Below are 27,415 nucleotides of genomic sequence, written 5' to 3'. Positions count from 1 at the left end.
AGTCTAACATTTAGTGTCACCATGCATTTTCCTGCAAATACAATGACCATCAAATTAAGATGTCAAATTACACTTTGAAGAGGATTACCACAAACAATCTACCAGACCACTCAGATTATTGCACAAGCCAAAACTATCTGCATCATTGGACATCCACAATTACCCGTATGATGCACTGTATGTCTTAAACGTTGTAAATTAAATAATAAAAACTAAATACAAAAGCTAATAAAACTAAATCAAAAGAAAAATACAAACAAAACTACACTTGAATTATGTCTGATATAGTAAGAACTATATGTTTCAGAATTCCCAAACTGGAAAAGAGGGTTACAGCTATCTTTTTTACCCCCTTTTTAAAAATTTATTTATTTTTTATTTTTTTTTTTTTATTTATTTTTTTTTTTACATAGAGTGTTCCCCATGACTCCCGATATACACAATAAAAAGGCATAAATCTTGCTAGGAATGCCCAATCTGCGCAAAATGGTGCTTTCATTACAGAGTGCTGTATTAAAAAATAAAAAACAAAACATACATGTTTGTTTAATTGCTCATTTCCTGTTTTCATTAAAGGCTGAGGTTAACATTTTGACTAAAGTAAATGTGTTAGTATAATTTTTTTTTTTTTTTTGGCTGAAATGAACTGTAATTACTTCTAGCCAATAAGTGTGTCATTAGCAGTCACTAGCATTCTCTTCATCTCTGCTGCACACTAAAGGAGGCACAAACATTGGGCCCTTCAAAACTGGTATGATGCTAATCTTTAAACAGGTTTTCACAAACATAGGATGAGCCTACAATAAAACTACAGGTATTTATCAGATATAAAGACTTAAAAATTAATTTACAAAGGATTTGTCTGTGTAACCCAAGTGTAGGTCTTTCAGGGTTGGAAATCTTTACAGTTGATTCTCTTTACTTTGGGCAGGCTTTTTCACTTCACCTTTAAAAGGAGTCTATGTGTTAAGGGTCTTTTCCGAAGCCGTGGGATACTCTGCACAATCCCTAACTGCTGGCTTGTTTAAGAATGGTGAACATGCATTTTCCACTCATGCACACCAATCTGGCAGCTTCTACAGCACTTCCAATGGCGTGTCCCTGCAGCTAGAGACGGGAGACACCATATGCATGCACCTCTACCCTGGAACATGGATATTTCACAATGGCCAGTACCATCACAGCTCTTTCTGCAGTCAGTTGCTTTTCTCCTTGTAAAACAGCTAAGATGGACAGGAAAGGTGTTTGGAAGCCAATTTGACACATCACATATGGATATGTAAAGGAATAAGTGACGCTGAGTAAGGGATTGAAGCACAATTGAACATTTATTCAGATGTAATTCAGATTTAAATTCACTGAAAATGAAACATAATTCCCATCATTGTGTAAAAACATAGAGCCAGTTTTGTGGATTTGAATTAAGTGTAGTTTTGGACTAAAGGATGATTCAGCACTGGATATTCTTATATCTGGCCCGTAAAGTTAATTTGCTATTTCACTGCATTAAAATCCAAGTATAGCTCCCCATTTCTACTTCAGAATTACAACTTTTTAAATTGCTACAAAACAAGTACCATACAGAATGTGGTATTACAGACACATCTGTTAAATGAGATTAACACGCACTATCCATATCTAACTCATCACCCAGTCCAGGACAGGAAGTAGATCTTCCCCAGAGTGTCCCCACATACCAGCTGCCTGGGGTCATCCTGGTTCACCTCTAGGACCTGCACTGGAGCCTTGCACACAAACATTCCCACCTGGTGGAAGATAGAGGTGGTCACGGAGGGTCAGCGAGACCACTGAAATACAGGATGGATACAAACACTCAAAAACCAAATGAAAATTCAGCTAGTTGAAAGGAAAATCAAAGCACCTGTTTCTTTGTGTTTCTGTCCCACAGTTTGACAGTCTTGTCGTAAGAGGCCGAGATGATGGTGCTGTCTGTGAGGCGTAACACACTGATTCTGTCACTGTGTGCCTGTAGGGGGCAGCCCATGTTAGCTATATTCTCAAATGCTAGTTTTAATATTTTCATCTTAAAGAAGCAGAACCTACTTCCCATGCAATATCAAATTTTTTACATAGAACACTAATGAATAGAAATGAACAGGAAATGCTTATAAGAAAAAAACAGTTTTTTCTATGTTCAGGATATATACAAGTGGTCATGTTACATGCAAATTACATCCCAGGATGTAATATGAGAGAAGTAATATGAAGTTATATGAGAGAAGTAGTAGCACAGCAAATAATAAGCATAAATATTTTTGAATTTATGCTTCTTAAAATAAATAAATGAATAGCAGGGCAGTACAGAACTCACTTTTCTTTGTTCACTCCAGGCCGCCATCCTGGGTGGCTGGTTGAACCGCATGTAACCTTTGGCATCTCCACACACAATAAACCCTGTTGGCAAAGCTTGGTTTCAGAACCTCTTGGCACAGACAGTATTGGCACAGACAGTCCTACCACACATGGAGGTGCCCGACAGCACAGTTTAGAACTGTTCTTCTTATTAGAGAAAGGACTTATCAGTGGTCTAGTGCGACTTGTGAGATCAGAGAAAACACGGAACTGCAAGGTGCCGGAAAACTCCAGAACATCACAATGTCCACAATCCCATACGCAAAGCTGTTTAAAAGCTAAGTACACTATGCCACAGCCATGGAGGAGTTTTCACACTCATTCAAATGCCAAAGAAAGAGACTTTCTGACTGTGAGGTTGTACATCTGTATAAATGCAGACACAGGGTTTGAACTTCTATTGAAGTTCACACTGTCCTTTAACATTTAAACCACGTGCAGTTTGCTGTTTGTTGGGCAATTCAGCTAACTGCTTTACTGATGAAATAAAGACCATGTTAAAAGTGACCACAGCAAGAGCATACCTTTGTGCATTGCAGCAGCTGTGATGCAAGTTTTCCTTGGCTTATACTGCTCCTCAGGCGGGCTCTCAGACTGCATCTCGCTCTTCTCATTACTGGAACCTTTTCCCACAGGTAACGTAATGATTACGTTAGACGCATACCAGGATGTAACAGGATCTATAAACAGCTGCAGGAACACAGAAATGGAAAACATCACTAACCATAATGGCCAGAATGCAAAGGGGAGGCGGTGATATTCATGTGGATTATAGTGATGCTTTGCATTTGGTCTGTTCTCCCCGAGACCTGTTTATTAGTGGTCTAGTGTGACTCAACGTGATGTGAGTGGCTGATAATGAACATGTAGGAGCTGGATGCAGTGCCATTTTGCATTACGTCATGACAAACATTGAGAGATAGACTTTTTAGCTGATAGGTGCAACTTACAACAAAGATAACATTTTGTCATAAGCATACTTTTTATAAATCTTTTTACTCTTATTTTCTAACTCAGAAGAGTAAGGACCAAACTTGTTTGCTCAGTTCAGCAGAATAAATTTGGCTACTTAATTTGTGTGTTTATAGTATGTATATATGGATGAAGCTACTCACAATGAAGTACAGCTGGAGCTCACAGTCATTTTCTCCCAGAACCCAAACACTCTTCGCATCATTTTTCACAATTCCCAGAGGTTGTGTTGGTTCTAGAAATAAACTGCAACACCACCACCACCAAAACAGTCACCCACAACATATAAAAATATGCAGGAAACCATGCACATTAAGATGTGTGAGTTTATGCAGGTGTATGTGTTGGTGCCTATATACATACTCCAAATTTGTTCTGTCACTGCAGAAGACATCAGTAATTATAGAGTCAATACACAGTCCCAGGAGAAAATTACTGTAGTACATGTAAGCCACTGGAGATTCCACTGTATACGATGACACTTGGAATAGACTATGGATCACAAAATCACATTAATTCATAATTATAATCAATATTAATTCATAATAATATTGAAAACAGTGTCAAACACACACACAGACAAAAAACACTCCAATGTTGACAGCAGACCTTTGGGAGACTTCACAACCTATCCCTCTCAAACGGCACAACATATTGGTTCGCTGCTGTTTGATGTTTCAGGTGTCGGCTTCTGACAGGGAATGGGCTTAGCAGACGGAGCTGCAGGAAGGTAAAGGGAAAGGAGCTGTGGATGAGTAGCACAATGCCATACCTTGCGGTGCAATGTTGAGAGTCCCACTGCAGGTTCCACACTGTCACTGAGCAGTCACTAGATGCCAGAGCAATCTGCTGATTGGGCAGACTGGAGATCGCTCCAATGCGGTTGTTACTGACCTAGAGATCACAAACTCCCAAAATCATACACATATTCGCAGACACATGCAGCGCAGAATTCTGAAACACTGACACATTATATTCTAAGTTACTGTGACTGAATTCATACAATATCTTAGTACTGGGTTTATGAGGGGCATTGATCAGACACCGTGGTTATAATGCAGTAATAGACTGCCAGTAAGCATGTATTACCTTATTTGAGTAAACCAGTGAGTTGTGATGCCATAACTGAAGTCTGCCTGAGTGGTAACCACACGCTACCAGTTCCCCTCTTTCCAGAAAGTAGGCCACAGTAACAGACTCTCTACAGGATGTCTCTATAGACAATTACATTTTAAAGTCAAAGCCAAATTTATATACATAGTGCTTTTTACAACACAGTCACAAAGCAAGTTTACAAATGTTTTGAGTCCAGATCCCTAATGAGCAAGCCAGTGAGCAACAGTGGCAATGAAAATCTCCCTGGTTAGAATTAAGGAAGGAACCTTGAGAGCACCAAGACTCAAGAGGGAACCCACCCTCCTTGGGTGGCCCATCTACACAGTGCAGGCAAACAAAAATCAAGCTTATGAAAAAAAAAAAAAAAAAAAAAAAAAAAAGAAGAAGTCAATAAACCATTAATCCTGAAAATACTGGCTACTGCTTCTCTAGAAAATCACTAGATGCGTGTGTATGTATGTATGCACATGATTGGCCACTCTGACTCCTGCATAAAACTGGAAAAGCTGCAGCAACTGCACCTTGAATGCTGTGAATTGAGTGTTGTGATTTGAATATCCATGTTCCATGACAGCAATTAACTACCAGTGAATCCAAAATATATGTGATATAGTGATATATGGTGTATTCATAACAGTAACAGTATTCTGAGAATCTTTTTTCTTTCATTCTTTGAACAATGACAAAAGAAATCCTGTACTTAAACATATTTGTGTATATAAGGGAGTTGAAACATTGTTTAAGACCATTTTGGAGGTGTATAAAAATGTATAAAAAGTACCAATCTCAGCAGCGATGCCTGACTGAGGAACACAGGAACCTATAGTGAAGCTCCATGCTCGAAGCGAGAGGTCCTCAGACACTGAGAAGAACCACTGGCCATGCCCACTCACTACATCCTGAACAGCACCACTGTGATCAGAGTGAGAGTTATGATGCTGCACCTTCAAAGAGAGGGCGAGAGAGAGAGAGAGAGAGAAAAAAAATGGAAAGGAAGGATAGAAAGACAGACTGTTAATCCCCTCTCTAAGATACAGATTATTATTTTTTTTTTATTTCAGTGCATTAGGTTTGTACTTTTCCATGGTTATAGAGCCGGCTACACTGATGGTGGCGGCTGTATTCATGGTTTGAGTAATGGCTACCTGCAAAGGGTGCCAGAGTTTTACAGTTCCATCCTCAGATGCTGTGGCAACCAATAAGTCCTGTGTTTTCAAGTTCCCTTCTGGGGCTGGCCATAAAAAAACAACAACAAAGGCCAGTGGGTTTGTGCCTTTGTGGATGTTTAAAGATCACACAGGTCAAAAATGCATGTGTGTGTATGGCTATGTGTGTGCACTGTATGTAATTCCACCTGCTGTAGAGATGATGGTGGTGTTGTGGATGCATGAATGGTGGGCCTGGATCTCAGTGATCATCCCCACATCTGAATTCCACACTCTCAGAAGCCCATCAGCAGAGCCCAGGATTACATAGTCTTTCTGGATAGTTACAAAGAAAACAATACCACACTCGAAATTCTCTCTCACACACACACACACACACACACACACACACACACACACACACACACACACACACACACACACACACACACACACACACACACACACACACACACACACAGCAATACCTCTCCTAAAATGTGGTGGGCTTACCCAGCAACATAGTGTGGTGAGAGAGGACATAGTCAACACTTCTCTAATACAGCTTCCTGATTGGATATCCCATAGACAGAGCCGGCAGTCATTGGAGCAGCTCAACTGTAATGGGACAGACACAGAGAGAGTTAGAATATGCACTACAATTCCCAGTGTTCTGTCATTTTCTGCTTTATTACAGATCCTTTAGTTCTGTAATGGTACATTAGTGCCTACATTAGTACTTTAGTATCAATCCTTATACACAGGCTCAAATCTTGAGCTGCTGGGACTTTTTTTTTTTTCTTTTTCTCTCACACAGAGACTTGCACCTCTGCCTCCCTCCATGCACAAATGGAGGTTTCATGTACTCACCATAGCTGACGCAGTCCAAGCACAGGCCATGATCCAGTCTCCATGGCAATCAGGTAAAGACTGGAAGAGAGATGGAGGGGAGGAGCACACCTTCCACACCATCAAAGTCTGAAACAAAGAAACCCTCTTTTCAAAGAAATTCTCTGATAATCATTTGTACATGTTTTGTATTGGATTTGATAAAGATGAGCAGATCTTTATCAAATCCACTACAAAACATGTATAAATGATTAACAGAGAATTTTAAAAACACCTAACAGATGTACATTAAACTCAACCCTGTGGGGTCCCTGTATCTGCCTGTACCTGATCCTTCCCTCCAGACAGAAGATGCTTTTCATCAGGACTGAAGGCCAGGCATGTGACCCCTCCACTATGACCTCTCAGAACCCTTGCCACACTTGGTTCAACCCAGGGTTCAGAGGTTAACTCATTCTTCCACCACAACGCAATAGTAAAGTCATCTGTTAAAAAACAAATTTGAGACCAAAAAAAACAATCATCCTGGTGTCTCTTTGTGAGTCAAACTTTGAAACTTATTTTCCCCAAATTCAACCTTCTAAACATATATCCCCAAATATTAATAGTGTATTTCAAATATAAGGATCCTTATAGGACTGGGAGTGACCAGAGGCCGATGCTACATAGGTGGCGCTTTGGGCCAGGGCAAGGATGGCTCCCTCCTGGACTCCAAAAGCCCCTCTAAGGGTGAGGCTCCCTGCAGCAGCCGCCTGTCTTCTCCAGAGCCGGAGGTGGTGGTCCAAGGAACCAGACAGCAGCAGGTCATCCGCCTCTGCCTCCAGCCACAACATGCATGACACGGATAGCCATGAGTCCTCAGTGGACCATACCCTCTCACCTGCACACAGGAGGCTGCTCTCATTCATACATTCAAGTTTCACTTGGCAAGCAGGAAAGCCACCAGGACACTGGGAAACTGAAGTTATCACTTTAAGAGAATTAGTACGTGAGTAAAATTATATTTTTGAAAAACTAACTGGAGAAAATTAGGTGTATTTGTAGGACTGGCACATAAAGCAGCTCTCAAATTTATGGACCCCTAACCACCCCATCAATTCCCTTGATATTTTGAATAAACATTAAAAATCTTTGATCTCACTCTTTGGTGCATATGTCTTAATTATGAATATACTTTTATTGTAGCTTTTTTTTTATTTATTTATGCCAATATATTTTCAGCAGAATCATATTTTCCTTCAATTTGTAATTTCATCTTCAATAAACAGAACATTTAAAAAACATTTTTTCTTTTTCTATAATAATTATGTTTGGACTTGAAGCTGTGTGTCAAAGTGTCTGCACCTGACTCCAAACTGAAAAGCTTGATGCCATCTCCATGGTAACCCACGGCTGCGTAGCCGTTAGCTACAGCCACAGAGTGCGCAACATCAGCTACTGCAGCAGGTCTGTGTACAACTCGCTTCTGCAGGAACATAGTCTGGGATTATTACTAACAATCAACAACACTGAAAGACCAATAATAAATAAAAAATTGCAGAAACTACCTTTTGCTCTCCCAGGACAGAAACGAAGCATCCAAGACTAGCTGACCACAAATGGACCTGAACCAAGCAAACAGACAGAACAGAAAAAAACATTCTACATACTTCTACACATCAAGCTAAGCGAGACCAGCAAGACTAAACTGCTTCTTAATATGAATGAAACAGCAGGAGCCTTTACAATGCCATCAAATAAAGGGTATTCAAATCTCTGCTCTTTGGCTACCAGGAACCACAGCTGGGGCTTCTGACCCCTCACCTTGCCATCATGTCCCGCGCTGAGGAGTGTGTCTCCATCAGGCAGAAAGCTGAGGGCTTCAGTGCTGCCACAGTGAGCCTGGTAGAAGCCCATGCAGGCAGCAGCAGACGTGGACCACAAGCGCACCTCTCCAGCCAGACAACCTGAACAGAGCAAAGAGGAGGAGGAGGAAGAGAATGCTACACTGCGGACAGAGCACTGGTGACCCAACAGAGTCTAGGAGAGACAGAGACAAAGGGAGAAGGAAGGAGAGACACAGAGAGAGAAAGGGCAGAGAGAAGGTGAGCAAAAGAAAGAGAGAGGGAACTCAGTTACTTTATTTGAACTCTACTGATCAAAATAAGCCCATAATTTTCTGTAACTTCTTTGATCCTGCCTCAATCATCATTCTCACCATGCGCATCTCCTGCCTAAGCCAGTCCCACACATGCACTGCTCCATCCCAGCATCCCACAGCCAGGACCATGCCTTCACGTTCAAAGGTCACACAGTTCAGAGGGGAAGGGTTTGGGAGACACACCATCTCTTTATATTTCTCGGAAGACCATACCTGTGCACAACCATGTTAAGTAGTTCATTTTAAAATGTGAAGTTAGTCTTGAGCACAAACAATTTTCAGATTTCTAAATGTATCCCAACAAATCTGACCTTTAGGTTGAAGTCTAATGAGACAGTAGCAAAGTGCTTCCTGTCTGAGCTGACATCACATCCTGTGATTTGGTTTGAGTGGGCATTCAAATAGGCAGTCCTTAAGAAAACAGGGACTTTGCATAAACATAGGGTAACACACTCAGCTTACTGTATTTAGAATTGATTCCAAGTTTCAAAATGTTTTACCAATTCCTTTAGAGAGTTCTAACATTTTATCAGCCTCATACATTTCAGTGCGTTGTACTGAAAATGTTTCAAATCAGGTTTTAAGATCATAAAGATCTCTTATTACCAAATTGTTATTCACAAAATCTGCAGGGAAACAACTTGATAATTTCATTTTATGTTTTTATTTAAGGGTTTGTGTTATTGCAGAAACTCTATAAAGCAGTATGTGCTGTAGTTTCAAAGGGGTTGAAAATCTTTGAAAAAATGCTCTAATCTTAACTGAAGTTTATACCAAGGTGATTACCTGTATCCAGAGCCAATATCCCACACCTCCACGTGCCCGTCATATGAGGTGGTGCAAACAACACCCTCATCCAGGAACTTACATCCAGACACTCCATCACAGCTGCTCGTCAGTGTTTGCACTTCCTGGTTGAGAAGGACACTGATTTCATTAATGTCAGAACCTGAACCACCCAAAGCATCCACAAAGACCACTGCAACCACTTTGGTAGCATCAACTTAAACACCTGACAACAAAATGGAATATGCAAATTGCCTGTAAAAAAATTATATAACCAATATCCTGGTTATGAATGTTGTCTTTTATAAACCATATTTTATTTTCTACACAAATAGCCCTTTTGTATAATATTTTCCCCATTTTAAATTGGTTATTCAATAAATTCTTTCCAACAATGTTCAATGGGTATCAGTTAGGTAGCCAGTGTATGGCCATATGTCCATGGATTCATAATATATATTCCAAATTCTGATCATGCCAACCCTTTTCCAGAGTAATTTACAGAATTGCTACCACTGGCATGTGACAGTAGACGTGAACATTAGATCATGTTTACATCATTCTTTAGCAAGCATGACAATCTGGGTTTAAGTGAATGTAGCACTCAACTGAGTCAGCTTTCTGCACTTTCCACTGTAGAAAGCACAGCACATATGCATTACCTCAAGCAGGTATTCCACTCAGACAACCTCTGAAAACTAACCTGAAAACTAACAGCAGGCATTACCCGGCTGGTGTCAATGTGGAAACAGTGCAGAGTTCCCCGCTGGGTGCCCACTGCTAGGACCCCTCCTGCAGGACTCAGTGCCACACAGCACGGTCCCCACTTAAAAGTGGACACCAGCTCACTATACAATACAACCAAAGCACACTGAGTTACTAGCACACAGGCAAACACAAAAGGAGAAAATAAGCACATTGCCTATTTCATAAGCACAATGCCTATTTCATATCCTCAGCTGAAAGCAAAAGTAGATTTGTACAATATCAATGATTTTCTGGAGTTATTTGTATTATAGTTCAACAATAGCCATTATAATTATAAGAAAAATTTGCAACCTAATAAAAGCAAGGTTGTGAGAATCTTGTGTTTTCAAAGGAGTTTGAAAGTCAGTTATTGAATGGACTTTGAAAGTTAGTTTTAGGTAAAATGTTTTTTTTTATAAAATAAGCATGTTTATGGATCAGAATATTCATATGCTCATTCACTAAGAAAACAAAAAATATTTATTACTATTTATCCTATTTTAGTTTTAATGACAATGATCTTTATTAAGTATAACTTATTATTATTAAGCATAACTTTATTAAGTATAACTTTTATTAAGAAAAATGCTTTTATGCCCCATTTATTATTTTAAGTTTCTTAAAATAACCCTGGCTAGACCTAACACCAACCTCAAGACAGCCCTACCTAGCTGCTTGCTTTTGGCCTCTGTTCTTGTTCAGCCACCTCACTGCATGCACTCCCCCCTGCTCAGTCATCATGTTTGCCCAGACATGTGCAGAGGACTCGTTTGGTTCATTAAGAGCTTGTTGCACAAACAGAGCTGGCCAATGGGAGAGGAGATGGGCATGGCGCTTTAGGAAACTGTGACAGTGATGAAGCTCATCCAAGTGATCTGTGAGTGAGGAGAGATAATGAGGGGTGTCATTTAAAACAGGCCTCACAGACTTGTTAGCTCTTTAATAATGGGTCTTATAAAATAATGTAAAATAACGTATATCATCGTGGCATAAAATGAAGACATTTCAGGCAATTTGTTTTCACAAAAACTAAGGTAATGTGAAAAATTAAAGATGATACTGGCTTACCTGGTGGCTCTTGGTGCTGTTGGTGAATTTCATTAGTCTTTGCTATTGAAAAGACAGACAGAGTTTAATAAACCTTGAGTGCACTGTGAATCTATTGCAGACAGAACTCTTCAGGACACATCAGGGCCTTTAAGAGAAATTTTAACTCAAAAAAGCTCAATTAGCTAACCTGGTATATGCTAACAAGCCTATTTGTTCTCATTTCATTATTAGAATTTTCAAGGGAAGTATTTCTCTGTGGACTTTACCTCTTGCTAAAAGGCTCACTTAAAATACATGAGAGCTTGTGTCTGTAAATAACTTACACAACAAAACATAATTCTCCAAGAGGGCGTGCAAAAGTCCATGTCGCACATTAGCATACAGGAAGTTGAAACTTGAAAGCAGGAAATACACAGGCTCCCACTGATGGCACTTTATCTGAGCAGTCAGACAGACAAGCAGGCTCAGTGAGTAAGTTACTATTAAACAAGATTAAAGTCAACAGAAGAACACACTAACCAGGTGGACGGGTAGGTGAGTGAGAGAATCTGCGTCACAATGAAGAAATGTATCTTTTCCCAGAGGGTCTGAATGTACCCAAAGGTGAGCTATGAACATAAAACACATACAACATAAATAGAAAGCTAAATAAAGAAATAAATAACACCAGAGTTGAAGTATTTTCATTCTACAAACTACTGCCATGCCTGCCAGTATTAGATGTGCTCTGCTTCTATCCTTCTCAGTAGACAGGTAGAGCTGCTCAAAAGCTGACCTCACGCCTGTGATGGTCAGAGTGAGAGCCTCATCCGGCCCATGTGAAAAAGATGGATGGATCAAACTGCAAAAGAAGTCCGTTACAAACTACAGAGGTTGTAGATGTTACATCATTTCTGCATGGGGGAAAAAAAACAGTTGCAATGCTATACCTTCGTAGATTCTGTGCCAGTTGTGAAAATATCAGCATTGGAACACGGCTCTTTGGCTCCCTGGCTAGCTCAAGTACTTCCTTCCAGGTGAATGGACCCTGAGTGGAGCTCAGGTCATTGCTGAGAGTCAGCAGAGAGTACAGATCTCTCTCCCTCAGAGCTGCGAGACGCAACACAAATATTTACTGACAATGTCACTGATACAATTTAAATTCAAGAGTGTGTGAACAAAGGAAGGAAAAAAACATCAGCTTGGGAGATGACCAAAGACTGAAATGACCTAAGGTTAAGTGCTTTCTGCCATGTCTTTTGGTGGTTTGTAGGGTTGTCATACCAGTGGAGCTGACAGCTAAAGCAGCCAGGGCCCATTCCAACCCTCCTCCCCCATATTGAGCCTGCAGCATACACAGGCTGTGTTGCACCAGCTCACACAGTGAGTGAGGAAGAGCCTGCAGCCTGTCCTTCATCTGCAAAACACATCACCATTCAGAAGAAGAGATGCAATTCTGCTTCTTATCTTTCCAACCAGCTAGTCCTACTAGTCTTTCAAATAGTCCATGTTTTTGCTCCATTCCAGCTCCCAACACACATGATCCAAGCCACAAAAACACCAAATACCTGGAACAAGTCTTCTGGGAGCTGGGACAGAGGAAACTGTGGACTTCAAGGGGGGGATGAGGTTGGAAAAGTCTGCCACATGCATTACTACCATTTCAATTCTATGCAACATCTCTCATATGGAACACAGTCAGACCTTCATCATTGCTAATCATCTCTTCCACCACCACTAGAGGTCTAACCTTTTCAAATGAGGTGTAGTTTCTCAGCTCTTCACATGCTAAATGGAGGTAGAGTGGACTCTCAGCTCCCTTCTTCATTAACAGTGTCTGAAGCTACAAGTAAAAACAGCAATATTCACTGCACTTGGCACTACTACTATAGTCTGATATTCTTTTGAATGGGAACATATGAACAGGGGACAGACCTGACTGTTAAATGCAAAATCGCTCAGTTTTTCCCCATACACACCAAGCTCTTTCTGAACAATTTCCTTCCTCTCTGTTAATGATAGATGTCCCAGTGGAAACAAGATAGAACCTTTCTTCTTACTTAGGGTATTCCAGAGGACGGAATCTGTGGTGACACTTAGGACCAAGCAGACACCCTATTCAGAGGATAAAGTCACCGGTATAGCGATATGTGTTTAATATTACACTTATATTTACATATCTAGTACTAAGCTTTAGTACTGTTTATATCTGTTCAAATACTGCCATGTGTGTGTGTGTGTGTGTGTGTGTGTGTGTGTGTGTGTGTGTGTGTGTGTGTGTGTGTGTGTGTGTGGCGTGACCTTGGGAAGGCACTCTGGTATCCATTCATAAGCCCCTTTTCCTCCATCATCATGTATAAGGTCTGCCCCATCAACAAACAGGGCCAGTGAATGTCCTTTTCCAAGCTCAGCCAGGCTTTCAAAGAACTCTGACAACAGGGATCTATAGCAATAACAGATCCAACAGGATATATTCTTATGTTTAGGTTGCTTTTCCATTAAACAATAATTATTGTGTTCCCAGATTAGATCACATGCAAAAACATCCCACTCAAATCTGTTTAGAATATATTAGTTAATTATTTTAACTACACACATATTCTTTTCTCACTTGTAAGATATGCTGGAAGCCAATTCTTCCTCCTCTTCTTTTCTCTTCTTCAACCATTGCACCAGGCAGCGTAGGAGGTGCTTGGGCATGCCAGCGGATTTGCTAGCAGCTGTGGAATAGAATATGACATCACAAAAAGGTGCTCTCTTCAACTTTTCTGGAGTCCTGAGAGCATGAGCCAAGGCAGCCTGAAGATTACAGAGAAAGAAATTGAACATAACGTGAACATGATATAATTAAATCAGTATTTTTGCACTATTTGTACCTGTTTTGTGTGTGCAGGTATTTTTGTATAAAACCCGGTACCATGAATACACTTTTGCCCTCTCCGGGAAGCCCCTCCACCAGTAGAATCCCTCCTTTTTGCTGACACTCTTGGACTTTTTCTATTGCCATGGAAACCAACTTTCCTCTGCCATGGAAGCACTGTTGCTGGGCATGCTGATATACTTCCTGTTCTTTTATTTCCGACATCAAATCTGGTTCATCTGCTTCCTGTGCACAAGCAACCAATCAAAGAGAGGAAGAGTTCAAAGAATGAAGGAATTAATTAACTAATAAACAAATTAACAGATGAATGAATAAAGCCATTACTGAAGAGCTTAAGAAAACAAGATCAAGGAGCTCAAAATAAAACAGTATACATACAATTGTGGCAATAAATCAGTTTAAATTTCAGGCCTGACCTCCACAAAGAACTTCTGTATAGTTGCCCAGAGATCATCAATCACAGCCTTCCCAAACTCTTCCAGGCCTTTCACACAGGGACGTCTATCCACGAGCCCACCCCACTCACATGGATAACTACAGAGAATGCACACAAAGGCATAGTGAGGTATTACATACTTGTATTCTACTGAACAGCACACTCACCCACATGCTCCAGAATAGCAATCACACACATGCTCCATAACAACACACATGCTCTGAAAAGCAAACCCCCACATGGTCCAAAACTGCACACACACCCAGACATTCAAGGTACATGTACTTACTTTTCCAGAACTCTATATCCATTGTTCCGGATCAATTTTTTCAGGTTGTCCATTTTGGCTGCAGTTTCCTTAGAATCAACTGCAAAATCTGCTCTCCATGCCACAGGTACCAAGCTGAACCCAGCAACATGCAGCATATCACCCAAGTTACAAGAGATATATACAAGCTATATATGTTACTCTGCTGTCAAGTGCCTTCAAAAGGTTAGTCACAATATGGAAAAAGAGTATAATGTATCTAACAAATTACAGCTAAAGATTAGCAGGGTTGTTGCTCTAATAACAGACAGGCATCATAAAACCCCTTGTGTCCCCATGACTGCAAAGTCAAAGTTCACTGGCAAGTTGTTCCTTTTTTTTTTTTTTTTTTTTTTTTTTTTTTTTAAAAACATTTGTTCCTGTAGCTTTGCTGGTGGAGCAGGCAAAGCCAAGGGGTGCTAACAACACTCAGGTCATGGGTTTGATTTCCAGGGAGCACTCATACTGCTAAAAATGTAAGTCTGTCTGGATAAGATGCTCTAATAAGATACGGCGAAATGCTGTAAATGTAAATGATTATTGTGATTGCATATATACCTGACCAGGTGGGGTGATCTGAAATAGAATAACATGCGGTTTTTAGCAGAATCAGGATACAGGTACTGAAACTGTCGAATCTCCATCTCAGTGATGGACAGCCCAGAGGGTGCAGAGTCCAGCTGGTGGAGTTGGCATGAAAAGTATGTCATGGCCACACTGCAATTATAGACCACCCATCATGTGCAAAAATCAAAACCATAAGGGGTAAGTTCAAGTGGCCCTACCCAACAGTACTGGGGCAGGTTAGGCAGTGAGGGCTGCGGTGGCATCAGCCCATATTTCTCTCCCAGAATTCCAAGCAGCAGTTGGCTGCGGCAGACCTCAGAAAGACATAGTTCCGCAGCTCGGCCCAAATCCTCTTCAGTGACACCCTGACGCAATTCCACCTCCTGCAGGTAGAGGCAGTATGGTGCTGCACGTTGACGCAGCTCTGGAAACACACTACGCACCAGCACATCTCTCTCAGAATGCATGTCCCGAAATGCTGATGAGATGAAAACATGTACCCCTCGCCACCTGAGGACAAGAAAATAAGTAGCCAGAAAAAGTTCCAGATCTTTGGATGGGTATGATGGAACTCATCAGTTCTAAATCTATTTTTAAATCTATCAATGCTCCTGTTAAACAGAATCATTAATATATGCAACATTTCTTCCCATCAGTGTGCAATGGTACATAGCTGCACGTCAATAGCTACAGACTGTCGAAGGTCTATCAGCTCCTGGTTTGATTGTCATTTGAAATTGTCTTGGATATTTCACAATTTTCTGCAGCTAATCAAAGACAAGACCAAATTCCTTGCTATTCCTTGCTAAACCTGGGTTACTTTCAACAGCGACCTTAACTTTAAGAAACATATAAGCAACATTTGAAAAAATGCATTCTGTCACATGAGAAATATATGCAAGGTCTGTGACATTCTCTCAACAGCTGAAACTGAAAAGCATATACATGTGTTCGTGTCAAATTGTTTGGACTATGGTATGGCTCTCTTTGAACTCCATACATTACATCCATCCATGCAGAGCATGCGAAATGCTGTAGTGAGGCAGAAGAATTTCCCCTGTCCTCAGAGTGCTGCACTGGCTAACTGCAGATACTCTGAATGACCTATGGACTCTCCACACAGTACCAGATTGAACTGTTTATTAGGCATTTTCCTGCAAGAGCCGTGAGACCTACCACCAGTAACATGCTAGTCACATCCTCTACCTGAGAAAAGACATGATGCAGTCTTTTCTTATAATAGCCTTAAGCCCTGGAATTCCCTTCCTAGTGACCTGAGGGCTCTTGTTGACTTAGGTGTTTTATGAAGAGAATATACACCGTTTAAATTATCTATTAATTAACCTAATTTTATACATCATGTTTTATTTTATGCTAATGCATTTCATTTTTTGTTTTTCTTTTATTTTATATAAAATATGTATGTATATCTTAGATATTATAAATTATTAAATAAATTATTTTATACCATCTCTGTGATGCACCTTATTTTAATATGCATTATACAAATTAAGCTTATTTATTGCCTGCAACATATGTCATTTTGCAGTTCTGCACTCAAATGAACTTTGAGTTTGCAGTGTTACTCTGATATGGTGGTACCTGAACTTCGGAGTGGTAGGAAGTGGCACAACACTGGTGACTCCTTCAGCCTCAGACTTAGCATCACCAACCACAGGCAGAGAGATGTTGTGCACCTTGTCAATGCACTCCACATGATCCAAGAGCCTGGAGGAACCTCTCTCTGAAACAAACCTGCAAGCATGAAGCAGTTCTGTAAATAAACTGGAGCAACAGAGACCAAACAGCCACCCCCACCCCAAGAGACCTAGAAGAATTAAATATAAACTTACTTCAGGATCTGCTCACTAAAGCCGTACAGGCACAAAATGTTTGGGTTCTGGTCCTCAATGCTAAAGTTGCCACTCCTGGAAGGAAAAATATTGCTTTTTTAAATGGTTTTTAATAAAGATATATACTATTCATCAAATAGATTTTATTAAGAGCTTATTAGAAGATAATCTGGCACTTTTGGAAGCATTAAAGTGAAGAACATGTTTGACTAATGAATGTGACAAACATGCATGTATGTTTCTGCTTTGTTAGTTGCAGATGCCAGTAGCACACGGGCCTAATAATGAAAGACTGGCTCAAGCATTACACCACTTAGCTTGCATAGTTGCAATGATAGGAAAACATTTAGTTTGCTTTTAAACAACTGAAGCAAGGAAATGACATACACTGAATTTCTATAATGGCAATATAATAATAATAATAATAATAATTATTATTATTATTATTATTATTAATTATTGACACAATCAGCACTCAGCATTTAGATCTAATAAACACCCCCCCCACACACACACACACACCCATCAATGATTATATAATCAGGTTACAAAAACAGTAATTGTATTCTGTTACAGTTACTGAAAAAAAGACAGCAATTACATTATTGGTACATTACAATACAATTTAGCAGGATGACTACATCCTTTATCATTACTTGTTTTTTTTCCCTTCTAAATGGTTCTAATCGAGTGAACAGTTCCATCACTTGTCATGGTGAACCCTTATCACCACTGAATACAGCCTGCGTGGCGTCCTCTCTCTGGCAGGATTCATCCCTTTCCGTCATGTCTTTCACACACATGAAACCGTTTCATCACTAATAGCTTTGTTTATCATGAACATGAGATTGTCTTTCCTGGATATTGTATTTTTTTATATGACTTCATATATGTTAAGTAAAAATAATCCTGATGCAATTTTCATTTGTCTTTATTTTAAGATAAAGTTTAAAAAAAAATTTTTTTTTAAATCACACAATGTAATAGCAAGCAATCAGTTACATTTCTTTAATATGGTGATGCTTTGGATCCTAAACATTATTTGCAGGTAATCAGTAATTCTATAAATAGTCTGCACTTCGTGCTGGAAAACATTCCTATTCATTTTGGTGCCAAAGGCAGCTCAAGGCAGTTTCAAAAGTCAAGAGACAAAAAAATGGCAGCAAAACTTACTGAACTTTCATGAGCAAGTTAACCATGACAACATCATTGTTGGAGGTCTTCTGGTACCTATTCATGTTATTTTCAAGGCTTGAATCCATATTATATTCATTCAGTGTGATTATGCTATCCACCTATGAAGCAGAACATTTGACTCAACAGAAAATAAATTAATGTATTCATGTTTCAGCTTTGTTTTCAAAGGAAACAAACATATGAATATGGACATTAAAGGATCAGACCTTGGTTTTCTGTTCAGTCTGCTGGGAGAAAAAGTTACTATAAGATATCCACTTAGAGTCATCGTGAGGTTCCTAAAAATAAAATCATCGTAACAGAAGAAAATAATTCATTATTCAAAATGACCTTGGTGAAACAAACATTGCTGTAAAAATCTGAACACAGCAATTTCTGCAATTTACATTGTTCTATATTAATGCAAGGAACTTTAATTATAATTACATAAAAATGAAGCCGTTTTACTGAATATGGGATTGAACTAGGAGACATTTAAAGATATCAGATACAGGTCGCCTGCAAGGTGTGCTAACTTTTCTCAATAGTTGCAATGTAGTAAAGTCCAGCAAAGTACCAGTAAGAGGAGACTCACCAAGGTCTGCTTCAGCGCATGCCTCACGCTGCCCAGAAAGTCATCAGGCTTGAGCTGGATCTCCTGGACGCCACTGTAGCACATCAAAAACACCTGAGAGTGCTCACAGCAGTAGCTAAGCATCACGGTCAACAGGAAAGCAACCTCCTTCTCCTAGAGCAAGAAAGACATGGTTGCCAGATGGCAGGTTAAGAACCCTACAAAACCAATTTCAAACTTATTAGCAAAACTACAGATACTGAAATGCAGAGCAAATGCTATAGCTGTAAAAAATAATAAATAAAATAATTTAAAAAAAAAAAAAAAAACAACAACCAAACTTTCTAGTCTCACCGAAGGTCGTTGCTTGGACTTTTCCATGCTCTCTGAAGAGTCCGGAGGCAAATATAGCCCCTTTGCTCCTTCCCAATCACTCTCCATGAAGTCCACTTCACAAAAGATCAGGGTGCGGCCAGGGATAAGGGGAACGTTGTACCTGCAGGAGATCTGCACTGCCTTATCCAGGGCCTGCCGGTAGTGATCCAGGAGGTCTTGAGTGTACATTCTCTGGCTGAGGAACCAAGCGGTATTAACCTCCACTTCTGTGCAAAGGTCCCAGGCAATCCACAAAATGTTTGATGCTATTTATCAGAGCCCATAGTATTTGTTCAAAAGCATAGCCTCAAACTCTTCCAAGCCTCCTCTTTCCACTTTGCATGCTTTTTGTTCTTTTCCCATTCCCAGGTTCTCTCACACAGATTCAGTTAACCAAGGGCTCTGCTCTGGCCAATCGCTAAGTGCTCCATCTCCAACTGTGCTTTAATGTGTTGCTACTTATGAATACTAAAAATGTTTGGGGTTTTTTTTGGAAGTTAATCCTTCAAGGGGAAGTGTAGGAACAAAACTTCCATTGCAGTGTATTAGACTCACCTTGTTTTCTGTAGGCGTCTATGTTGAACTCTCAGCAGGTGGTGAACAAACGGTACTGTCCTTGTGGCACGCAGCCTCCTATGGCTGGCTGATGCCCAGCCATCGCCTGGGAAACACCCACCTTGTGGAAATTGCATCAGAATCCTCCGCAGGATTTCCGCAGAACTGTCTGATGGTTTCACAGCACCACCGACTGGATATGCCAGTGTAACACATCAGGTAAGGTGCATATTTAAAACAATTATTGCCTACTTTGTATATTCCATCTGTGCATTGCTTAAGTAGTTCAAAAGCACACAGTAATTTAGCTTACGAGACATGCTGAGATCCATGATCACTTTATAGGCTAATAGGAACCGGAAAGGGAGCAGCCTACTCTGGATCACATCAGACTGTATGAATAAAACACAGTAAACTGTAAGAATAATACACCACAGACTGTAAGAATAATGCAAACCTTTATATGTGCATTTGGGCAAGTAGGTGAGTGGGTGAACGGTCACATTTTCACAACACATTTGCTTAATGCCAGTTCGACTATAAAGAGATAACAGAAAGACAAAGAGCAGAGAGCAAGACAGAGAGAGTAAAGTGAACTAAATTGAGTAATGAGGTGGTGAGGTTACCTTTGATGAGAGTATTTTCAGAATTCTCTCATGGTGCTTGGCACTGATGCCCTGGGTGATCATGTTCCTCAGGTTCCTCAGCATGGCCGTGAAGGGCAAAGAGTTACTGTCTACAATAAAACAGCAAAAGCACAAAGCACAGCTCAGCAACTCAATGCTGCATATTAACTTAGTCCCTAGATATCCTAATGTTGCATATTTAGCAGTTCAAGGTTACTCAAGGAGGACAGTGTGTGTGTGTGTGTGTCAGACCAAGTGAGAGAAAAATTATATGCCACTAGGTCTTAGTCCCAGTCCTGGAGATACATATATATTTATGTTTTCTGCTCAGATAGACATGGCTTCATTAAGTCATTGGTCTGGGTCTGGATTAAGTCATGATGGTCTGGATCATTTTACAGAAATGTGGCTTTTTGGAATGTGCTTGGATGGGCCTAAGAAATACTGAGGTCTGCATTATTCAGACCTATGAGCTTTTCCCATGTGGCAGCTGTGTTTCCCTCCTGACTCAGTCTGGTCTTCCATGTGTCTGGCTGCCTGAGCTTCATGCGCTGGCCTGCTCTCTCACTTTGCCACACCCCACTCAGACCACTGCGTGCAAAGGTCTTCGGATCAGCTGGGTACCTGCACACAGAAAGACACACACAAAGAGAAACACACAAAGACAACACATGTTAATCAGCTCCAGAACAACACTAATATATGCAAACACATGGTTACACACAGAAGAGCTTTACTGGTGTCCACATAAGAAGTTATAAGAGCACAGGATTATGGGATTGTAGGCCATACCTCTTCCCCAAGACACTCATGACAAACTCAGCAGGCTCTTTGATATGTAAACGCTGTATTAGATTCTTTACATTGAGCTCCCTCCGTTTCTTAGCCACTGCAGGACACTGGCCTTTCAAAAGCTGAACCGCAACATACACATACCACACACAAAAACCCACGCACAGACACACCATCAGTGATCAGTCAGTCATATCTGATACTCAAAGCAGCAAGCAAAAAAAGTGTTATCTCTGAATTTGTGATCAACTGTGAAAATAAGAAGTAGCTCGGGTGGGAGGGAATACTCACATATTTCTGAAGGGTTGAAACATTTACTCTAAGAAGGTTAGACCACCTTTTCCACTGTTCAGGTGAAGCATCCTGTCCAGAGCAGGGGAGAAGTTCACATCAGATATAAAAATTAAAAAAAAAAAAACCAGTCAAAGACCACACTTTAGTTAAAATTTCAATAGTGTTTATATTCACATGAGAAGAACTGAAATATACACGCAAATAACATTTGTTATAACCTTTAAGGGACACCACTACAGAGCTCAGTGCTTCATAAGCTGCATCAGGTGTGCTAGAGCAGAGAAAATTCTATATTGCAATCTGTGTACCCCTCCACCCCACACAGATAAACACATATGATAAGAATTCTCTTTGAAAGAGTAGGTCATTTTGAGTATTATTTAAAGAATGGGCAGCCATATTAGCACAGATCTACACAGGAGTTTTCAGATGCTAATTTTCAGCAAGTGTATTGTCCAGTTTTGCACATTGTTTATCTAGTAACACTGTGCTAATTGCACTTTTAGTTGTCTCTGACTATACCACTATAAGGTTCTGAGACAATCAGTGTACCATACCAGGGTTTTGCCTTTTTTCTGGCTATATTTGCCTTGGTGTTTGTGTGTAGTGTATTTTGCTAGTTGATACTCGCTGAACTGCTTGAATTTGTCCACAAGGGCTTTTTTCAGACAGGTGGGTAGAGACGGGCTGAAACACTGAAAATAAAAAATATGCATTTTAATTACAGTATTTTGTGAGAATGCTATGGACATAGACAAAACACAAAAAGAAAAGATTTATAGAAATTCTGATGCTGGAAACAGAAACTGAAATATTGTCTGAGTTGTTTTATGTGAAGACATCAACTTGACGTAAAGCATATCAACTTTTTATTCAAAGACAGGCTCATTTAGGGGTGTGGGCCATTGATGTTTACTGAAAATATAGGTATGAAATAAAAATTGTCCTTATGTGTAAACAAAAACCTATACAAACTTTCACATCACAGTCTGAGACAATGGCTCAAAGATATGTAATAGGTGGTGATGACAGTTGACAGTGTTTAGGAATGGAATTGCTCAACCAAAAACTTCCCTCAACATACCGTGCTATAGAGCCTTGACACTTCCAGCCAATCAGATGGAAGCTGCACTATTGTGCAGAAGTACCTCCGCAGGTGGGGCTTAGAAGTGCGCAGGTGTGCTGCCAGGGCAAGCAGGAAGTTTGCTTGTGTGCAAATGTTCAGATCCTTCCTGGTATAGAGAGCCACCTGGTGGAGGATATAAAAATGACAAAGAATAAAATCACTGTACAAGAAAAAAAAGAAAAAAAGAAAAAAAGACCTCAGATACAAACTTCAGTTGGATCTGCACAATGTGCAAGCAACTAAATGCGGAGAGCTGTAGAACATGAAACATGAGACAGAACGAAAGAGTAAAATTCTCAACAGGAGCACACTCACAGAGCCCCTTTCACTCATACAGACTGTGTTATAGCAGAGAAAATTAAAAACTGCAAGACTGTGCCCCCCTTCCCCCCACACCCCCAAACACACCTTGAGGATAAACTCTGGATCAATGTTAGTTATATCCGCAGCCAACGTCTTCATCTTGCTCCACTGACTTTTCTTGTTGTCCCAATCTTTCTTTCCAGGAGAAGGCTCTTTAGTCAACAAAGAGCAGGCCACCATACTTAACAATTCATACTGATGAAAGACAAGAGAAGGACAAAGTTAAACATGGGAAAACATTAAATATCAAATTTTTAAATTAAAAAAAAAAAAGGTGGCAGAGAGGTTTCATAAAACCTTTACAAAAGCTGCTAGGAGATTGGATGATAAGTTACCCAGTAGGATAGGAATTATGGAGAGATATTTTTTTGAACAATTATAAGCAACAAGGGTTTGAGGTAGATAGTTTTTCTTTTAAGTATGTGACTGAGAAAGTTGTGTTAGAAAGGCTTATGGACATAAATTGCTCAAAGCTACAGGTATAGATACCAGCTAGATTTTTAGAAGAGGTCATTTCCCCTAGAATTTTCCTACACAGTTTAAAGTTGCTAGTGTGATTCCTCTGTACAAAAAAATGCAGTTTATTAAATTAAAAGAAAACAATTATAGGCCTGTATCTATTTTGAATATTTTATCCAAGATAATTTAAAAAGTTTTTTAAAACTTTTTAAAACAGATTTTTATTTAGTTGGTCAAAATATTATTTATGAATTTCAATCTGGTTTTATGAAAACTCACTACTGATACATGCTTAATTTATTTAACTTATTTTACTAGGAGAGAGGTAGATAAAATGGAATTTGTGTGGTATGATAATGCTAGATCTGCAGAATGTTTTTGATACTGCTGACATGATATTTTATTACTCAAGTTAAAAGCTATGGGTTTTAGTGATTTGCTAGTTAAGTGAGTTCCTTCTTACCTTGCAGAAAGAAAACAACAGGTTGATGAAAGCACATTATCCTTGCCTAGAACTATTAATTGTGGAGTTCCCCAAGGACGTATTGTATCTTTTCTTTTATATATTAAAGATTTGATTATTTAAAATGTGCATGTTCCTTAAAGTTACTTTTGTATGCAGATGAATCTGCATTTCTATTTTCTCATAAAGAGAAGAGTGTTGTAGAACGCACATTAAGTGAAGAGCTTCTAAGCATCTGTAGGTGGGTGTCTGAGAATAGATTATCACTTCATTTAGGGAAAATTTAAACAATTTTGTTTGCAACAAAGAAAGTTAAAAGATTCATTGGGTGTTATTGTGGTAGTTGGAGATATGGTGGAAGCTAAGAATACGGTTAATTAATTAGGATGTAGGTTAGATAATTATATGTCAGGTAAGGGTAGGCAGACAGGGTTTTGTTCATGGTATGATGGTATTCCAAAGTACATTAAAAACAAATTTCAAATCTCTCAGAATAGATTGGTTAAGGTTATTTTAAATCTCCCAATGAGAACACATTTGGAATTGTTTCATTATAAAATTGTGTTTTGGCTAAAAATGCAGGACAGAGTTGTTTTAACAGTTATGTAAGGTATGTAAAATTTTGCAAGGGGTTGTTCCACAGTATCTGAACAATTATTTTGTGCAGGTGCAAGAAGGTAGTTATTTTACTAGAAGAAGAACCACAGATTTGGTTCCACCTACTTTTAAAAGTAGAGTGGGTAGGGACTCCTTTATATATGTAGCTGCGACACTGTGGAATTGGTTGCTAAAGTGTTTTAAAATGATTAATAGTATGCAAGGTTTTAAATACACTGTTAGGAAACAGATAAAAGTGCAGGGTATGGATAATAATTAGATGAACACATTATGCATGTTTTAGGTACAATTGTATTGTGGTAATTTATTTATTATGCCACATTTTCTAGATTTTCATCTGCTGCCTAATATGGGATTTGGTATGAGCGACCACAATGGAAATAAGTCTTTGGACTTTTCTGTGTTATCCCAGACTGCTTCTGTTTTTATTATAGGCACTGCATGATATGTCAGTGTGGATATTGTTTGTGTAAAATATGAAATGGTCTAATAAAATCAACTCAATCAAATCAAAACCAGATCAGAGGAAATGTCACACTCATAGGCTGTTTGCCACTCTTTAAAAAGATTAATGCTTTTTTCATTCATTTTGGGTGACTGAAAAATACTCATTATGACATAGGACATAGTACATGTTAAATGCATTCCCCAGCAGCATAATGAGCTGATCTAACATTGGAACTTGAATCATGTATATCATGTACTGATTAAGTAGCATACCCCTCAAGATCAGAAATTTCCAATGGATAGGATTTTGGGATGGGGGAGTGCAAGGAGGGAGGTGCTAATCTAACCATCAGTGTATCTCATTCGCTGATCTAAATTGTGGGTCAGGGGGTCAGACATTTAGATTTCAGCTTGTATTATTGTAAAAAATCAAAGCAATGAACTCAACTCAATTATATGAGCTATTGTCAGTGATAAACAGCAGAGCTTTTTGTGACGCAAGATTTGATCGGTTGGGCATAAAGCATGAGATCTGTCCCAAATGCATGAGTCTCATAGGCAATGCGTGAGACTTGAGGGGTTTGAAGTATAAACAGCCAAAGCCTTACTTCACTAATGCAAAGTATCACACTACCTAATTGCTAAATAATATAATGCATGTAGATCAAAAAGAATTTGGCAGGCTTCTTCCTCCAAACATGTAATTAGTAATGATAGACAAGAGATCTACATTACTCCAGAGGTGAATAGATCAGGTTCAGAATATTAAAATCCACCCCAGGATTTTGTTCCAACTGCCTGAACTAGCTAAACAGGACATACAAAATAACAGATCATTGTAGCATACAAAAATCATAGTAGCACTTTTACTTTCTGAACATAAACTTTGACGTGTCTGCATTTTAACCAGATGACTTCAAAACAACTCTTTTTTTTTTTACCTTTTTAGCTTTTAATACTTCTGCTTGTTCAGCTGAGCTTGTTTCAAACAACCCATACTCTTCCTTGAGATCCACTTTCTGCCTCCATTCTTCCTCAGCCAGTTTATGTTCCACGACAGGCATCTCTGAGGGCAGCCCCTGCTCCTTGAGGTCCTCATGTTCCATATCCTTTTGATTTATACAAATTTGCAGAACATTTACCAAAAAATACAAATGCAAATGTAGTAAAATTAACTGAAGGCATAACTTTACCATGGGTCATGTCACTGTAGATTTTTTTAGATAAGCCACAAGTAAACACCACCTGGATTTGTGGAAAACATATTTGAAATAAGACATTTCCTAGTCCTGTGAGGAGAGAGGGCACATCCACATACCTGATCTAGCTCTGCACTATATGTGGATGGGATGTCTTCAGCACAGCTTCGAATGACTGGATCAGTGTTTGCCTTTTTATGTGCCACACTTGTTTGCTCTTCTGAAGAACCAGGAACAAAGGCAGAAGAAAGTCCACCAGCAAGGGACGGAGTGCTTCGGAGCACAGGGCCAAGGGAGTGGGGAGAGCAGACAGTGGAGGAGAGGGTGGGGAAAAGGAGATGGTTCTGCTTCAGCTGGGTATTTTCAGTGCTGAGCAGAGAGGACGGGTGCAGCAGGGTGGAGGTTGCGGAGAGAAAAGGAGAGGACATGGCCGTGGAGGATAGGGTAGAGGGCTGCATAGTCAGGCAGGAGGCAACAGACGCAGTCAGAGTTGCCCAGGAAAGAGGCTGTAATGGAGGTGAGAAGGTCTGGAGGAAAGGCTGAAGATGGGCTCCTGCATGAGGGAGAAATAGTCAAGACTAATCAAGACACTAAAAGGACTGGGTGTGTCGTGATTACACAAAGCCCTTTGATAAAGAACAGCAAAATGAAAGTGGGGTGGAGATCTTTGTACCTTGACACTGTGCCTGGCTTAATTATTTGTAAATCAGCATCAGAAATGTTTCAGTACGTTTCTGCCAACAGGTGTGATTCCTTACCCTCATAGTGTCTGGTTATTGCATCAGATAAAACAACCAGATCGATAGTACGAAAGAAAAAGGGAAGAAAGAAAGAAAACTCTAAACAGTGCAATACACTTTCAACATTCCAAAATCTTACCAACTGATTTCACGAACAGACGATATTTGGTTAACTAGGTTATACTATATATGTCTGTCGTGGTGTTCCAGTAATTTGCTTTGTAAATATGCCCGCAGAAACGCCTGAAACAACCCAATGCATACGTTTTTGTGTCTTCGAATTTTAAAAATAAGGATGGGAGAATCAAACTTTGCCTTTTCATCAAACTTACGCTTTTTAGCTTGCTTCTAAGCTTGTACTGGATCCGAAGATTACCAAGCCATTGACAACCTCCTGACACGATTGC

At 39.6% G+C, this 27,415-nt stretch overlaps 1 protein-coding gene across 1 annotated transcript; it reads right to left on the bottom strand.

Annotated features, from left to right (window-relative positions):
• Nucleotides 1-1,302: 1,302 nt before the first annotated feature.
• On the bottom strand, nt 1,303-27,415 carry tep1 (telomerase-associated protein 1). Its single transcript, XM_027020877.2, has 57 exons — nt 27,341-27,415; nt 26,942-27,037; nt 26,388-26,821; nt 26,011-26,178; nt 23,128-23,277; nt 22,678-22,842; nt 22,151-22,288; nt 21,591-21,662; nt 21,300-21,421; nt 20,974-21,131; nt 20,508-20,617; nt 20,195-20,273; nt 19,882-20,074; nt 19,306-19,522; nt 18,973-19,125; nt 18,605-18,676; nt 18,375-18,496; nt 17,202-17,276; nt 16,951-17,103; nt 15,567-15,858; nt 15,340-15,461; nt 14,764-14,877; nt 14,455-14,572; nt 14,075-14,263; nt 13,769-13,956; nt 13,459-13,600; nt 13,093-13,272; nt 12,908-13,000; nt 12,442-12,574; nt 12,108-12,267; nt 11,886-12,019; nt 11,698-11,786; nt 11,502-11,616; nt 11,197-11,238; nt 10,796-11,003; nt 10,085-10,229; nt 9,382-9,506; nt 8,907-9,006; nt 8,653-8,808; nt 8,259-8,474; nt 8,003-8,059; nt 7,800-7,920; nt 7,105-7,335; nt 6,783-6,940; nt 6,477-6,584; nt 6,120-6,224; nt 5,816-5,942; nt 5,607-5,692; nt 5,243-5,405; nt 4,435-4,559; nt 4,118-4,239; nt 3,709-3,837; nt 3,489-3,591; nt 2,898-3,063; nt 2,333-2,415; nt 1,883-1,987; nt 1,303-1,766 (listed from the first exon to the last, which is right to left on the bottom strand). Exons 3-57 carry the CDS (start codon nt 26,724-26,726, stop codon nt 1,647-1,649), a joined length of 7,656 nt encoding a protein of 2,551 aa, XP_026876678.2. The 5' UTR covers nt 26,727-26,821; nt 26,942-27,037; nt 27,341-27,415; the 3' UTR covers nt 1,303-1,646.

The sequence above is a fragment of the Electrophorus electricus genome, chromosome 18 (genome assembly GCF_013358815.1).
Source record: "Electrophorus electricus isolate fEleEle1 chromosome 18, fEleEle1.pri, whole genome shotgun sequence".
In the NCBI taxonomy this organism is placed as follows: Eukaryota; Metazoa; Chordata; class Actinopteri; order Gymnotiformes; family Gymnotidae; genus Electrophorus; species Electrophorus electricus.
This window is presented reverse-complemented; position numbering and strand designations above follow the sequence as displayed.